Source organism: Ptychodera flava, chromosome 17 (genome assembly GCF_041260155.1).
Source record: "Ptychodera flava strain L36383 chromosome 17, AS_Pfla_20210202, whole genome shotgun sequence".
NCBI classification, from domain to species: domain Eukaryota; kingdom Metazoa; phylum Hemichordata; class Enteropneusta; family Ptychoderidae; genus Ptychodera; species Ptychodera flava.
The window spans coordinates 5,620,722-5,637,460 of NC_091944.1; the positions used below are offsets into that span (position 1 = coordinate 5,620,722).

At 38.2% G+C, this 16,739-nt stretch overlaps 1 protein-coding gene across 3 annotated transcripts; it reads left to right on the forward strand.

Moving 5' to 3' along the window:
• Positions 1 to 770: 770 nt before the first annotated feature.
• Positions 771 to 14,457, forward strand: LOC139115234 (monocarboxylate transporter 13-like). 3 transcript variants are annotated; one of them, XM_070677203.1, is made up of 8 exons: positions 772 to 1,053; positions 1,394 to 1,562; positions 5,769 to 6,018; positions 6,655 to 6,840; positions 8,170 to 8,726; positions 10,943 to 11,147; positions 13,172 to 13,336; positions 13,773 to 14,457. In XM_070677203.1, exons 3-8 carry the CDS (start codon positions 5,856 to 5,858, stop codon positions 13,970 to 13,972), a joined length of 1,476 nt encoding a protein of 491 aa, XP_070533304.1. In that variant the 5' UTR covers positions 772 to 1,053; positions 1,394 to 1,562; positions 5,769 to 5,855; the 3' UTR covers positions 13,973 to 14,457. The 3 variants fall into 3 exon arrangements, with proteins under 3 accessions (XP_070533305.1, XP_070533304.1, XP_070533306.1); XM_070677204.1 differs by lacking the exon at positions 1,394 to 1,562 and having other exon boundaries at positions 771 to 1,053; XM_070677205.1 differs by lacking the exons at positions 772 to 1,053; positions 1,394 to 1,562 and having other exon boundaries at positions 5,889 to 6,029.
• The last annotated feature ends 2,282 nt before the right edge of the window (positions 14,458 to 16,739 follow it).

The following is a 16,739-nucleotide window of genomic DNA, read 5'->3' on the forward strand; positions in this document are numbered from 1 at the left end:
TGCAGTGTCTACGGTGACTCGATCACATAACGTGTACACATTGAGGTAGACGAGCGATGGTAAGAAAGGTGTTTTTGACTGTTTTGATGTCCAGAGTTTACATGTCGTGCTCGCCACGCCACAATTCATATCACGAACTCACGTTTTAAAAAATACAACAGCATCGATTTCTGACAGTAAGGGGCAACGTCAAAAGATCGATGTTTGAAAAAAAACTTAATTGCTTAAGTTTGGGGTGGGGGGTTTTTGGCCAAATAATTTCTGTGCAGTCAAAAACGATTTAACGTCTTTTTGGCAATTTTACGATTTCAAGGCTGCTTTTCGTACGCTAAAACTGATCCAGTCACTCGTATTTTTGTTACTTTATAATGGTTTTCAATTTTTATTGAATTCAATGGTACATTGGTACGTCGTTTGAAAGAATTAGTACAGGGTATGAGTCCGCAATTTTTTCAATTTTAGGTCAGTTAAGTTAATAGAAGGGGAGTGGGGGGTTCGAGGCCAAACTTAAGCAATTAAGTTAGATTTATTATATTGAACTTTTGATGTTGCCCCTAAGTCTTCAATATCAGGCGACTCAGAATTAACGGTTTGAAATATGAGGACAATATAGAGATACAGACAATCAGCAGAAGTATGGTAGCACGTATTTTGTCAACATCTGCGCTCTATTCTGCCGCTGGCTGCGCTGTGCTTTGGTCAGACTCGGACTGGTTAACCTTTAGATTAGACTCTCGCCAGTCGCTTGTACTGCTTGGTTTCGCGTATTGGAATAGCTTCCGGTATGTTAATCTGTCACCTCAGGGAGCGGACAATGAACTGGACCAAATTACAGTAACATAAGGGTCAAATGTAAAACAATCGTATAAATTTGGTGCTCAGCAGTACAAAGTTCAGCCATACGCGAAAAGGGACGGGAAGTTTATCAGCTTTATCTCAAAACAAACTGATTGACTGCACTCGACCTCGAAAGGAGAACAACATACTCACACCATGTAACGCCAAAGGTCAATGAGGACTATAGCAAAACGGGGACGTAGGAGAGACTCTACAGTAAGTATTACATGAGCAAAATCTTTATTTATGAACATGTTATATCATTACATGTCATGTTGTACTTCTATTCATGAAACACGCCGGTTTTCAGAATCAGTCGTCTGGATTTGCATGTTGTACTTCTATTCATGAATTGCACATCTCCATACATTGCACTCCATATGTGACAAGACACGGGCACCGCCGTAGTTGATAGCGCTATCAACTACGTCGGTGCCTGTGTGACAAAAGGACAAACCACAACTCACGCATAGACGGAAACTCATGTCTCGTGACCAATTGCATTTTATTTGGCAATACCAAGATCACGATACTGGACTGATGTCTCTCACTTCAGGACCGCAGTATTCTCATGGACATGCATTGGTGTAAACGTCCACATTTCAACGGTTCTCCACTGTTAAATTTGTAATGGGGGTGTATCAGTTCAGTCTTCGGCGTACACATCTTCGCTACAAGTAATTTGTCAGTGGATCGGGGAGATTGGAAGGTTTCTGGAAGCATGAGTGAGTACTTGATTGACGTAGTTCAATCCCTGTTTGATCTTCTTTGTGAAGTGTATGATATTGCAAATAACGGTCTCATCAATCGGACCTCTGATACGATGACAAATATACACACATTGCTGTGAAATAAGGGTGCGTTCAGTTATTATGGCCGGGGTGGGCTGGCAAATCAGTCAAAATAAGTGGATCCCTTACCCATTGCACCAAAAAATTGATGACCCCCCCCCCTCTTTTAAGATGACACAAATTTCATAACCCCCACCACCAACATTGCTTGAGTAAAGCTGCATTTACAAACACCTCTGGAGGGGAGGGCGATAGAATAAAGTAAAATTTTTCAAATGACTCCCCTTCTCAAAAACTCACAATGTATTCAAATATCCCCTTCTGTGTGCATCATAGTCACAGGGAACGGTTCAGTCAAAAAGCTATGTGATTATATCTAAACTTTTCTGGAAGCAAAGATCTCTCTAACCCTGTCAATACGGGCAATCGACCACACGAGGCTATAACTTTGAAATACCCCTCAAAGGGATTGGACAGAAATTACATGTGGGTCGCAACTTTTTTGCGAAGGTTTTTGGGGGTACCATTTTTGCGCAACTATTATAGAAGGCAACTATTAGAAGGCAAAATGTGGCCGATATAGTGCTTCGTCCTAAAACATCAAATAATAATACATTGGAGTCTGTTGGGCAAACTATTAACATTTTCCCCGTAAAAACAAGCTATATCTGTACATTTAAATACGTTTGATAATTCATGTAAATGTACTTTGCTTGAAGTGGCAGGTAAAAAGTGCATTTTTGTTTACATAAAATTTGATATTTGGATTTCATTGATAATGTTGTAGACGTTTGATAATTGACATAATTGTACTTGATTGGATAGGGTGGTTACAATTCGTAAGTATTCAAGAAATTTGATTTCGGAATTTCACCGAAAATATTCATCCACTACTTGTGCATATATAGACGTTGGATAATTGACATAATTGTACTTGATTAGAATATGATGGTTACAGGGGCATATGTGTACAAGAAATTTGATTTTGAATTTCACAGAAAATGTTGATTCACTTTACATTGGACTTCATGAGAAAAGTATAAATAATTTTGTTGCAATACTAAACTAAATCTTTGCTTTATATGTGTTTGACAATTGATACTAATGTACTTTGTTAAAATAGGGTGTTTGAAATTCAGATGTGAACAACAATTATGATAATTGGAAATTCACCTAAAAGTATAATGATTTCACTTCTCAGGGTAGTCTACAGGTGAACTATTAAATATTTTCCCTGACAAAACTTGCAATAACTCGAATATGTAAGTAATAGGAACTGTTCGCTGCCCTCAGCGAGCTCGTTTTACAAGAAGAAAAGCCTCAGAGTTACCAAGGCAAGATGTTCATGTGACAGATAATCATACTTTTATTCAGATTTACTGTTACTAGTAAACAACTTCAGAGAATGAATCATGCAGCGAAACATTTTATCTCCCAGAATTTTTTTAACACTGAAACTGCTTTTTGACGGGATTGATACTTATAAAAATCAATAGACCCCCCTGTGCTGTTTAAAAATTACATGACCCTCCCCCTTTGCAGATTCAAATTTGAGGTGACCCCCGGATTATGTTAGCCCACCCCGGCCGTAATGATTGAACGCTCCCTACAGTGGCGTGTGATGTCGACATAATTGTCTACCTAATGAGATCACTAAATACTAGAAAGCGATATGTTCAGCGTTTGTAGTCTCTGTTACCCATACAGTTCTGCGGGGCTTTCTTCCGGCCGCCCCAACACACTGAAGGGTCAATCGAAAGTACAGTAAAACGAACGTATGTGATCAGGCGTCATGGGGAGAGATCGTTTACAGCGTTGGCAAAGATATTACTTCTGTATCCAAAGTTATATTTCAAGGCTACGAGAAGGAACACAATTTATGTTATTGTATAACATTGTATAACTGTGATAGCAAACAGCCGTCACGGCTTTAAAGGCAGTTTTGTTTCACAAAGGTAAAACAAGATATACAATGACTACACACAACGAAACAAAGCTTAGTTCAAGTACCGGTAGTTGATTATCTAACGGAATATATCATCCTTTAGTCTAACTGAGTCATTTAAATGCATTTTACAAATTTTCACGACAGCCCTCGTTGACAGCAAACCTTTGCAATCATAGTTCAGAAAAATGCCTTTCAGCGTATGAGCGGCAAACATATTTGTCTAACAAGCTCCTTTTAGATACACACCGAATCACCCTCTATGGCATTTTAACAATCAGAGGGGTGAGTACGAAAGGTCACTTTGTAAACATCGACAAAGATCTATCTTCAGGTCAAGCTCTGTTCACAAGCCAAGTTGCACTTGATGACTGACTATTATGATTTTGCCGTACACATCTGTAAAATGTTCAACATACCAGATTATGATTTGTATAATTTGTTAATAACTGTAGCATATGGTAATATCAATTATCAAACCGTGCAAGGCTCCCGTCAGGCTTGCAGATAAACGATTCAGAGCGATGGGGCGTTGGTCACGCCAAAATTTTACAGATTTTAAAACTACTCGCCGACATATCTGAAACTCTGTCACAACAAACTCTCTTTCACCCTTTTCTGACATTCACTAGATTCCATTATATAGCAGGGGCCTGTCGGAGTATGTGAAAAACGAAGGCTGAACACTGCAAGTAGAGTGTTTATGCCATACCAGCACATTTCTAACAGGATTTGCTACGAATTTGCCGAGTTTTGGTCCTATAAAATCTAAAAGGGGCAATAGCTTTTACCTTTATTGATTGTTTAACGACTTCTTGTATGATGTACTGTTATCGTTCACATTTGTTTATCAGTCCGGACTAAAAATTCACTGTTCAATAATCATGATGCATTCTAGCTGTGGGTCCATAGCTGTGGTGTTTTCAGACGGGATTCATGCCTTTTACGGGCTGGTTTTGACATTCACGATTTTAACCCGCCACCACAACTATGGGATATTCCATAGACTAGCGTCCATGTTCCGCCGCAAGCACCCTTTGCGCAAGTTTGCTCGACGATATTTCGAAAAATTTTCCATCCAAATTACAAATTGCCAACACTCATCGACAGCTTGGTTATTAGGGACTCACCAGACCAGAAATCCGCTCAAAATTCACTGAAATATCGCCTTTTTTCTAAGTTTGCCCGACATGACTACACGGAGACCGCCATTTTGCTAGCGTAAAACTGTTGGTCGAGGATCCCTGCAGTCCGTCACTACAGTGACGTAGCGGTGACCTCTCAACTTCTATAAAAACACAAACTGAGAGATTCTTCGTGTGATATCGATGACCATCGTTCGTCTTATGGACATTCCCAGTCTCACAAAACTGAAACCAAACTTTTACTTGGGGGAAAAAAGTTCAGTTCCTAGGATCTATAATTATTCGTGGCGCGCCGCGCGGATGCTGGCCGTAAGTTAGTTTGTGTTCAGAAGTTGAGAGGTCACCGCCTACGTCACTGTAGTGACGTACTGCAGGGATCCTCGACCAACAGTTTTACGCTAGCAAAATGGCGGTCTCCGTGTAGTCATGTCGGGCAAACTTAGAAAAAAGGCGATATTTCAGTGAATTTTGAGCGGATTTCTGGTCTGGTGAGTCCCTAATAACCAAGCTGTCGATGAGTGTTGGCAATTTGTAATTTGGATGGAAAATTTTTCGAAATATCGTCGAGCAAACTTGCGCAAAGGGTGCTTGCGGCGGAACATGGACGCTAGTCTATGAATGATAGTTGTGGTGGCGGGGTTAAAATCGTAAAAGTCAAAACCAGCCCGTAAAAGGCATGAATCCCGTCTGAAAACACCACAGCTATGGACCCACAGCTAGATGTAGTCAAAACATGTTCAAGCTGAGTTGACAATACTGTTTATTTCAATGTGCTTGGGGGAGTAAAACAAAGAATGTGTAGTCGATATTAAAAACAAAATTAATCGAAAAGGACATCAAGAGCACAGCTACTGTCGCTTTGATAAGTTATGGACAGTCGCCCTTCAAAACATACCCAGATTGAAGAATTACGCTCAATTTTTTTTCAACTGATATTACACTTTGAAATCCTGATGTTTAAAAGTAACCCTAGAAACTCACGATAGGTAGCTTTGATTATTTAATGACGTACAATGACAGATCGTATGTCTTTCTATTTTATTCCTACAGTACGTCCCACGCAACCATTCGGCCTTGAACCTGTCGATGTAGCGTGACTTTTCTTATGTTTGGACTTAGTTTATTTGTACTGTTACCATGTCTACAAAAGGAACAGATGTGAACCCTGATGGTGGCTGGGGTTGGTTCGTCGTCTTGGCAACATTTATCTGCACTGGCCTGAGCGCGGGTAACTTCTATTCGTTTGGTGTTTTGTTCGCTGCATTTTTGGATGCATTCGATGGGACAAAGTCCGAAACAGGTAAAATTGTAGTGCGTAGCTTCACATATTTACATACATAACTTCAAACCTCCGTCTGTGTGTCTCTCTGTCTCTCTGTCTCTGAGTGTTTCTATATTGATGTGCACGCAAAGATACTAGCATGTGCGCACACGCTTCTATCTAATTTTGTGCCAGTGTCCGCCCTTCGAGGGACAAAACCGCCATCTTTCAACTTTATGTTTATTATCGTTGTATCATACGTCAGCAATGTCATTACTACGGTGATTCAATATGACTATTAGTAAGTTGCCGTCCATACTTACCCATCATCCTCTGCTGCATCCCGTCACGTCAGTTCTTCGATTTTACGTTACCTATTGACGTCAGAACTTAGAGTAGACATATGTGTAAGACTGAAGATTTGAGAATGATTGCCAGCAAACATTTGAGTCGAAATCGGGATAGAGTAATCAAAACCCTTGTTTGTTTATTTTCGCACCAAATCTGCTCTTCTGCTGACAGTTTGAACACCACCTTCACGACCCTGTTGTCTTAAATTGGTATTACAGTTAATTATAGGCTCGTCAAATAGTCCACTTCTCTTTTCAAATTGTCTATAATCGTCAATAATGCATATTAGAAAACTTGCATTTTCTTATCTCTACTGTTTACAAGCATGGATTGGATCAATCTTTAGTTTGATGTTTGTGATTGCGACTGCTATTTCCAACGCACTAGTGAGGAGAATTGGTCATCGGCCAACAGTCATGCTAGCTGGTGCACTCGGCACCACCGGATTACTACTGAGCTCTTTCGCTACGTCTCTTCATCAGCTGTACTTTACATATGGCGGCATCGCTGGTGAGTTTACAGCAAGAGCTGTTTTCATTCAAAAAATTAACATTTTGTTTTTGAATTCGTTTCTCGGTGACACTTGACAGTATGAACGACTTGAGAAAGACGGATGAATATTATGTAGAGGGCAACAGAGGTAATGATAGTGTTAATAATAGCAAATTTTCCTTTCATTTTCAGTTTACTGCAAATACCAATGATGACAAAATACATGCGATGATAAAATTCTGGTCCTCTGTTTTACTTTTTGAGATATATCGCATGAAATACACATTGCTGTAAATTTCTGCGGCTGATATCGCTTCATTACAAACATCAACCTTTAGAGAAGCAGGAAGCTGATTTACTTTGAAGTGTTGTCTTTTCCTTTCAGTGCAGATATTAAGATATTCCGCCACAAATATTTTATAATGTATGAGACATAAGAGAGTTTCTGACCAAGCAGTGAAAGATACTGAATGATATACTTTTCTAAGCACTATGAAAAACTGCAGAGTCGGTATTTTCACGAGGTCTTTTGTAAACATGTTTTATTTTACCATTTTATTTCGAAATTTTGGACCGTTTATATGGCGACATCAAGCTTTGAATACATTTTTGAAAATGTCCTCCTTTAATGAGTCGACAAACAAGAAAGCAACAACAGTTCGATATAACATGTTCTTGCATTTCAACATTAACATCAATGGGATTGATGACACTGCACGATCCGTATTGGTTATTCTCTATCTTACAGGGTTACCGTTGAATAATTCAATTGAATAATTCAGTTTGTAATGCAAGCTATATACTGGCATCTCCTCACTCATGCTTCACTTTTCAGTTTTTATAAATTAATCAATGGTTTTAGAACGCTGAAGAAAAGGCCAAAGCTGGCATGCTTTATTTTTCCATGACGGCGACGAGCTACTAAATAGTTAAAGGGATACAGTCGTCGGAACTACCCTCAAAGGTCGTATGGGACCCATACGACCATACATGTAAAATTGTATCCAAGGTGCTATTATAATCGACATCGTATGGTGTAAATGTTGCAGCTATGATGATGAAGTGCATCTCGATATCATGCACGAAATACATTGTTTGTAAACAAGAAACTCGCACAGGCGCAGTTCTGACGACTGTTTCCCTTTAAAACGTGAAATCTGTTGTAGCAGCCATGCATATTATTCTCAAAGCATTTATCTGAAGTCATTATCTACTTGACAAGATAAAGATACAAATACAATAAAAAATTAACAAGGGATGTGTTACGGTGAAACTATAACCTAACAGTCCTCAAACGTTGAGTTGAAGCAAAATTAAAGGCTGTTGTAAATTGTCGTTGTCTTTCAGGATTCGGTCTGGGAATGTCATATATGCCTTGTGTAGACATGACTGGTAAATATTTTAAAAGGAGGCTATCTCTTGCACTTGGACTCGGCATGTCTGGTACCGGTGCTGGTCAATTCTTGCTAGCACTTGTCAATCAATTGCTGGTGGATTACTATGGATGGAGAGGTATGCTTTTAATTCTGGCAGCTGTGAGTTTCCACATGTGTTTGGCTGGCGCCCTCCTGCGACCACTAAAACAATACAAGTCACTTCAAATGCAAGAAAGCCAAAGTTTACAACAAGATTGCGATAGTGGGACGGCGGTGCCTTTCAACAAAACTATCGAAACTGCAAGTGATAAAGTGACAAAATCTGAAAATCAAACGATAGATGAAAGAACAGACGGATGTAGTGCTCGTGAGAGGACATGTAAATGCTGCCCTCAACGATGTAAGCGTGTTACCGAATTTTTTTCATCAATGTATGATAGGGCACTGCTAACGCATCCAGTATATTGGATGCATATTGTGGTGGCTATAGGGCAACCAATTGGACATATAACTGTAACTACGCATGTGGTAAGATATTTTTGTTATTACTTTCATTATTTTGAGAGATATTAATATTTGTTGTACACCTCCCATGCAACAGTCAACAGACAGCCAAAGAAACTTTTACAACAGACAGTAGTATCGTAAAGAAAGAGTGTACTGTACTTCTACTATAGGCACTCGACTTCACAAATACCTGTTTAGCGTCTTTGTTCAGAGTACGATATGCGTTGTCCGACTCAGAGCCATTCAACTCGACGTCTCTGAAATTAATCAAAACTGAACAAATTCCACGTCTCTTTAGCGAACTAATTCGCTGTATTTTATGTTTTGATATGTCATAAAAGGGCTTCTTGTAATCACGCCTAAGGCAGTTCGTGCCTCGAAAATAAAAGACTTAAACTTTTGCTCAAACTTTCCTGAAGCAAACTTTCACAAAAGCCGGTGAAAAGTTTAACTAACACGATTGGAACTAAATTGGGATAATTATATTGGATTGGCACAATCTCTCAAAAATTTAAGGAATTTGTTAAATATTACACCATATTTACAAACCATCTTTAAAATTTTATTCAAAATTTGCGATGTTGTGCTCATGTTATGAGTAAGAATCATTGCATGACTGCATCTAATGCAATATTGTTCAATACTTATGAACAATATTTATATTTGAATGAAACTATGTGAACTTGTCTATGCTTTCTTTGGTACTGAAATATTAGTTTTAATCTCGATTTGCTACTTTTCCTTAACAAAAATGAAGTTTTTCGATCGATTTAAGGTTTAGTTAGTCAGGGTCATTTCAAAAGCGCCCTGTCTACATTTAATGTTTATTAAGCCCCAAATTGTCGAAAAAGTAAGGGACATTTTAAAAGTGCCCCGACTCAAAGTCATTAATTAGACACATTTTATGCATTTTGTGTCGTTTTTTATGACATTTACACAAAAATACCACCTTTCCATAGAAATGAATACGATTTAAGGGATATACAATAATTGACGTGTTTTTGTTGTTTTTTTCGATGAAAACAATATTTTACTTTTTACAGTATTCTATCATTTTGTAAAATTTAAGCTGTAAAAATTTCGATTTCATCAAACTTTCGTTATATTTACTCTCATCCAATTATCCCAATTTAGTTCCCATCGTGTTAACTCCATAACCTTCAAAATGAGCCCTATACGTGGTAGCCTGGAAGAATACTGTAAAAGTTTGAGAGTCAAAATATCTGTCCACAAGGCACATTTTATACCTTAACTCAGTAATTGGAAACTGAAGTTAGCAGTCAGTTTGTCGGGTACACGTTTCATACATTCATGATAGATACCAGGGATAATGCCACCGATTTGGTATTCTGTCTGCAAAGGGGATTGGATGAAGACATAATTTGTCGAACACACTCTCGGCATGCTTCAAGGTGTTCGTTAATACAATGGTTATAGATTAAAACTTGACAAAATAATACACGAGATATATCTGTTGTTGTTTACTTTTAACTGATGCCGCACAAAGTTGGCGTTCACGCGGAACGTTTTGTCACGATGAACTCGCGACACAATTGTTTGTTACCGTATTGCCATCGTCATATTGTAGATTCCTAGCGAAATTTTTGCCCCCCCCCCCCAATAAATTTCAAGGTTTTTTCTCCAGAGCCTTGATCATGGCGAATCAGTTTCATTTAGTTCAAGGTATCAGCTTAGCTTTGGCAGATAAGTATTAACAATGTAATTGTTCAATATAGTGTAGGCTTTAGCTTTCTTGGCTTGCTGCTTTTCAAAATCATTTGTCTCGCTAGTCCCAGGTTTTGTATTGTAACCTCTTGATTTCTGTTTATTAATTTGAAAGAAAATGCTTGACAGTTTCTTTTGGGGAAGATTTAACAAAAGTGTACGCCTTTCAATTTCAAGACACGTACTACCTAAAACACACTGGCATTCTCAATTTCCATGCAATCTGATATAAGTCATATCTTGGGTTCACAAAACAATCGTATCAAGGACTTTCGTCTTGTTTGTTTCTATGCCTGTGCTGCATTATTAATCGAACGACGACTGATGCAATGTCGTCTGATGGTCAGGATATGATCAAACAGTGAAAGTATCGCTAAAGTGTTTACATCAAATATGGACAGGGAAAATTTACCAAATATCAGATCACGATGCGGCAGATTACTTTTTACAACCCTGATTGTTCTAATTGGATTGGCCTAATTGATAACAGGTACTATTCCATCAATTGTCAGGTACGTCGACTTCGTGACTTTGGCATTACGGACACCAGGAGTTCCATGATCGCCGCTCTCATGGGACTTGCACAACTCGTTGGTCGACCTCTATATGGAACCATTGCAAACACTGGTCGGGTGAAACCAAATGTGTTATATGGAATTGCCATGGCAACATGTGGTGCTGTAACTATCGTCAGTATCTACGTCAAGACTATGGCAGGTAGTGGATCGTTGTCATGGAAAATGGATAAAGGGGGCGCTGTACCAAACACAGCGTATATTGCTCATTTTGCAAACATTCATTCAATTTAAATTAATTTGTATACCAAAGATTAAAATATTAGTTAGGTTCACCTTTTACCTTGTCAAGCAGTCGTAAGTTGCATGATAAAGTGGTGATAATTTGTGCAAATATATGCAAATCACCCGATTTCCTGGCTTCATCTCTTTTTCTACCAATTTAAAGATTTCTAAAGAATTTAACCCGACTCTGGCTGGGTCAAATTTTCTGAAATTTGTAAATTATGTTCAGGGGTACCTAAGAAAGTGTAGCTTTTGAATGAAAACGATAGCTTTGACACCGTGCAGGATAGCTTGGGTAGGGAAACGATAGTTGGTGGAATGAAATCCATAAGTTTGGTCATCTAAAACGATAGCTTTGAACATATTTTGATGTTGAGGGCATAAAACAAGATGGCTGACAGCAAAAGCAGTGGTAGCGGCGGTAAATATTTTACCCGTTTTCTCAACAAAATCACCAAATTCTGTTGTGTAGGATGCCGCGTTCAGTGAGGTTCAGGCTCGATTACACTTCTGTAAAGTTTCTTCGCCCATTGTACAAAACTTGCAGAGAAATCACCGTTCCCGTTTTCGAAGTGAACAGGCTATCACAAAAATAGATATACTATTGGCTGATGGTCAGACTCAATTCTGGCATCAACACTAAGCCACTTATATTTGGTGTACAGATGTCCAGGGATGACAATAGTTAGATATGTGGAAATTGTCCTGAAATATACAAATTTGTATTTTTAAGACAATTTGGTCAAGAAAACTTGTTCTCATAACTTGTCTGATAGCTTTGTAATTTGCTACAAAAGTACCGGGGATGTTATTAGATGGATTTTGCAACTTTTACATGTAAGACACACAAGAACTGATGAGAAATTTGGATCCTGGATAATTCCAGATGTCGTAATCCCCCCCCCCCCCACAGTGGAAGACATTTCACTATCTATAACTGATTTAAGTGCTGTTTACATTCGAATGATAGCACTCATAGCATTAAGTAAAACATCCCCAAGGTTGCAAATACATTTCCTGCCAGCTGGTCTTATGTAAACATGATCAACAAATAAAGGGATGGAACATTTGATATTCAGGAGGGGGTAGGGGCTAGAAGATGGATGAGGTAGCATTACTTTTTACCAGATCCCTTGTACATTTTTTCCCACTCTTTATTTTTTTCCCTACTCTCCTGACTTTTCTTTTTGTCAAATTCCTCCGGTAATTCTTTTGTAAATAATTGCTTATGTATTTAGGATCTGCTTGTCCCATTGCTATAAAAGTTGATATGCATGTTCCTAAAGATGACCTCCAGTACCTAAGTTGCAGACCTTATTTGCTTTTGTCATTCTTGTTTTTCTGGTTTTAATATTTCTTGAATTTACCAATTCAAACCGAATGTGAGCACACTGTCCTTGACGGTATTTTTCCCACTTACACTCTTGTTTCAAGTGAAATATTACATTTCAAAAATAGTGTCAAGTTTTTTACTTAAATTATTTTTTATCATTAATAATTGAGGTTTTTTACCCCAAATATACACCCTTCATCCTTCGAGTAAACTATTGCTACCATACTAAACTTTAGATTCTCTACTTTTTGAAAATGTATAGTATGATGGGGTTTCCTTGTCATCTTAGTTGAGAAATATTCCTTTGAAAAAAAACTGTGTTGGCAACATGCAGCTCCACCTTTAACTGCAGTCGGAGCTCGAAACTGACACAACGGCGTACGGGGACTGACTATCGAATTTGCATAGGCGGTGATACACAATGAAAATTCATCACAACATCGCAATGGCATTTCACTGTTTACAATGCGATGCGAATATTGAGAAACTCAATATGATACTGACATATGTATCAATATGAATGTAACCCTTTTTAGGATTGATACTGAACACAATGAACACTGAGTTGAGCTAACATTTCATGCATTTCTCTCTCTGTTCCTCCACAGGTCAGATTGTTTACATATTACTGTTCGGGATGTGTGTTGGAGGCTATGTAGTACTGATTCCCATTGTTGTCACTTATTACCATGGCAAAGACATGATTGGAATCGGAACTTCGGGGTTGCTCCAAATCCATGGCATTGTCGGGTTGATAATTGCCCCTCTGGCAGGTAAATAATTTGTCAAAACTACCAAGATAAAAGTTTACAGGTAGCTAGCTAGCTAGATAGATAGATATATTGATAGATACGATAGATAGATAGATAGATAGATAGATAGATAGATAGATAGATAGATAGATAGATAGATAGATAGATAGATTGATAGATCGATAGATATATAGATAGATAGATTGACTGATCGATTTGATATGATTGATATGGGTGTATTAGATAAATAAGTGGTTAGATAGACAGACCAGACTGACTAACTGACAGGCAGACAGTTAGATTGACTGCCCTGAAGCTACACACAGCGATATAAGGTACTACTGTGCTTAGTTGGCTATTTGGAGGAAGATCAAAAACGATAGCTACGGGGTCAACAAGAACATCATTATAATCAATGCGATAAATCTGGACATAAATGTTTCTTATCAATTTTCAGGATATTTGAGAGACAAATACGGAGAATACGACCAAGCATTTTGGGTCGTGGTTGCTGCCTACACAATAACCAGTGTTGCTGCTTTTTTGTTACCGATAGTAGACCGACTGGTCAAAAATCATCGGAAAAAAGCTGACTCTAATGTGCGGACTGCGTATGACGTCAAAGAATCGGGAGTATTTGACGAATCTACAGTTTGATAAAATAAAGACTTGATGGTAGAGGGCGCGCTCGTAACCCGTCTTTCTCGGAGCTTGAGTCAAGGCCGTTGTCTGTCATCTAATGTCTGTCGGTCTTTTCGAAAGATATGTGTGGAAAACACATCAGGTGTACCTTTCAGCTGAAATACATGACTTAAAGTCGAATGCCATCCTCAGACTTAGACATTTAAGGAACATATGAAATGAACCCGTAGACTGAAATTTTATTGCGCAGTTTTAACAGACTGTTTTGAACGAGCAAAACTAAGTGAATTGCGAAAAAGGAATGTACTGATTATAATTTCGTGTGTTCATTATCCTTTTTGTCATCGAGAAGAGTTAGATTTTCTACTGCAACTACTTAAAGTCTATCTTTATAACATTTCTGTATAGGATGGCTTAAGGTAGTAAGGAATTAACTTTCTGTTATCATTCTAGCAATAAAATAAAACAATACATGCGTCACAAAAATACCACCCTGACAATCTTGAGTTGTGCTGTTAACTTGTTTTAAGATGTAACAAGGTGAAAGTTGCCTCGCATCTCCCTTAGCTGTGGACAATTACAGTGCCTATTATATTGACTCTCGCATGTTCAACTTACTATTGGAAACGCTAGATATATATTTTGATCATAGATGATAAACCTACACTTGCGACTAAAAAGACATGATAGACTACTTGTCATCTTTATCAATTATCATCCATGGAAAAACAAACTTAAGATGATATGTAATAGACGATGCATAACAATCCGATTTAAAGAAAGCGCATTTTAACGCACCATAGAAACAAATCATTGAATTGTTTACTTTTTGTAAATCTTGCACTTAACCCATTTTTTTCATGTCATCTGTAATAGGAAATGTTGCTTTGAACGAAAGTTTGTTGGTTTTGTTGATGTTCTTGATAGAGAGAGAGAACAAAGAAAGATGTTGAGCAAAGTTATATAAGAGTTGTGAAGCTATTCGTCACACCGCCGCTACTATCAAAGGGGTTGTAAACTGCTGAGATCATTGTTACAGAGAGGTTTGAATATTAATTGTGACACTGACGTTTATGATTTGATGTATCATTTTATCTTTAATTCATGTCTATCGTATGATCCAAGCCACGCCTTAAAGATAACGTTTAAAATCCCATCGTTAAACATACAACGAGTAGAGAGTTGCTTGAAAAGATTGGAACATTGAGAGAGGAACACAGCGGACCCAAGACATTTAGACTATGGGAGAAGCGTATCGTGCAACTGTCAAGCTTGTCTACAGGGAAATTAATAAAGTCTATGCAGTACCAATGAACTCTGAACGTCTCGTGTAGTCAATACACTGAAGATCCCCAGGTACCTCTCAGCAGCCAAGGCGAGTTCAACATATAAACTCCCCTTTGAAAGAACGATTAGTAATCGAGTGGCCGGAACGTTACAATGAATAAAAAACGTATAGTAACATGGTGGAAACTCCCCTTTTTAAAAACGAATAGTAAAAGGGTGAACGGAAGTTACTATGAAGAAAAAACTAATAGTAACATCATATTGCCTCTGCAATTGAATCTCCATACAATCACACGGTATTGCATTACTATCTGAAGTAAGAGAAATCAGGTCCCATTAGATCCCACCAACGTGACATTCTTTAACTTACTAATTGTCATTTCTGGTAGTAGCGCACGGAATCGATACACCTGTTGATTCGCATGAAAAGTCGCTGCACTCTTATCTGTCACAGGCATCTTTCTTTTGGTTTCATTACCGTCTTGCGTTACCATCCAACAAACCTATATTTAACTTTTTAAGTAACTAAAAATAACTCAAAGTATATTCTATCAACATTTACAACTATCTTGGTGTAGGCCTACTTACATCCATACCGAAATTTAATGAGTTAAATATGGTGTAGCATATGCGTTATCGAATCTGTAAATATGATTGAGCGTATTAAACATTTTAATCGTGAAAATCAATTTATTCGATGCTTTAATGGACATTTGTCTTCAAGTTGTAAGACACTGACAAGAGCTAGTGAACCGCATATTAAAGCACAGTCCTGGAGGGACTGTGACTGAAGTGAATTTCTGAAAGTCTCTGACACACTTAGACGTACAATACAGATAGGCCTACAGTGGTTTTGACTCATTTAACGCAGCAGTTGCGGCATCTTTAACGTAAGTTTAACCATGGAGGTAGGAAGAGGTACGGTTAAACCTCCATGGTTTAACCGTACCTCTTTCGCTATCGATGGCTCCTTTGATAGAATCATGGAGGTAGGAAGATCGAGTACGGAAACATTTGTTCGTCTCTACAGCTTATTTACAAGTCACACTACTTATACTCTTTTCAGGGGTTTCCGCAAATTTCCGCAAAAAAAGTCGACATTGTTTTGAAAGAACGTAACCTTGGGTTGTTGATAGTCATATCAGGTTGACGTTGCGACGCGTTGCGTTTCTGTAATTGAAGTCAGAATTTCAGTCACTTTGCCGACCGGGTCAGTGATTAGCATAATGTAGCATCGGGAGTCTGTGTTACGTCCATGCTGATAGTAAGTCGCTATGGTACCTATCTTATTTATCGTTTATTAAACATTGCAACTTTGTAGATACTACTACATCCATGTCGTATTGACGATAGGGTATTCTATTCAGTACATAATTTTCTCCTTGCCGTCGAACCATGGATTGCTAAAAGGTCAAACTAGCTGTGTCCGTAGTCGAACTTGCCACGCTTGCTAATTTGTTTCCAGTGTTTTGTGTCATTTCCTTCAAATTCAGAA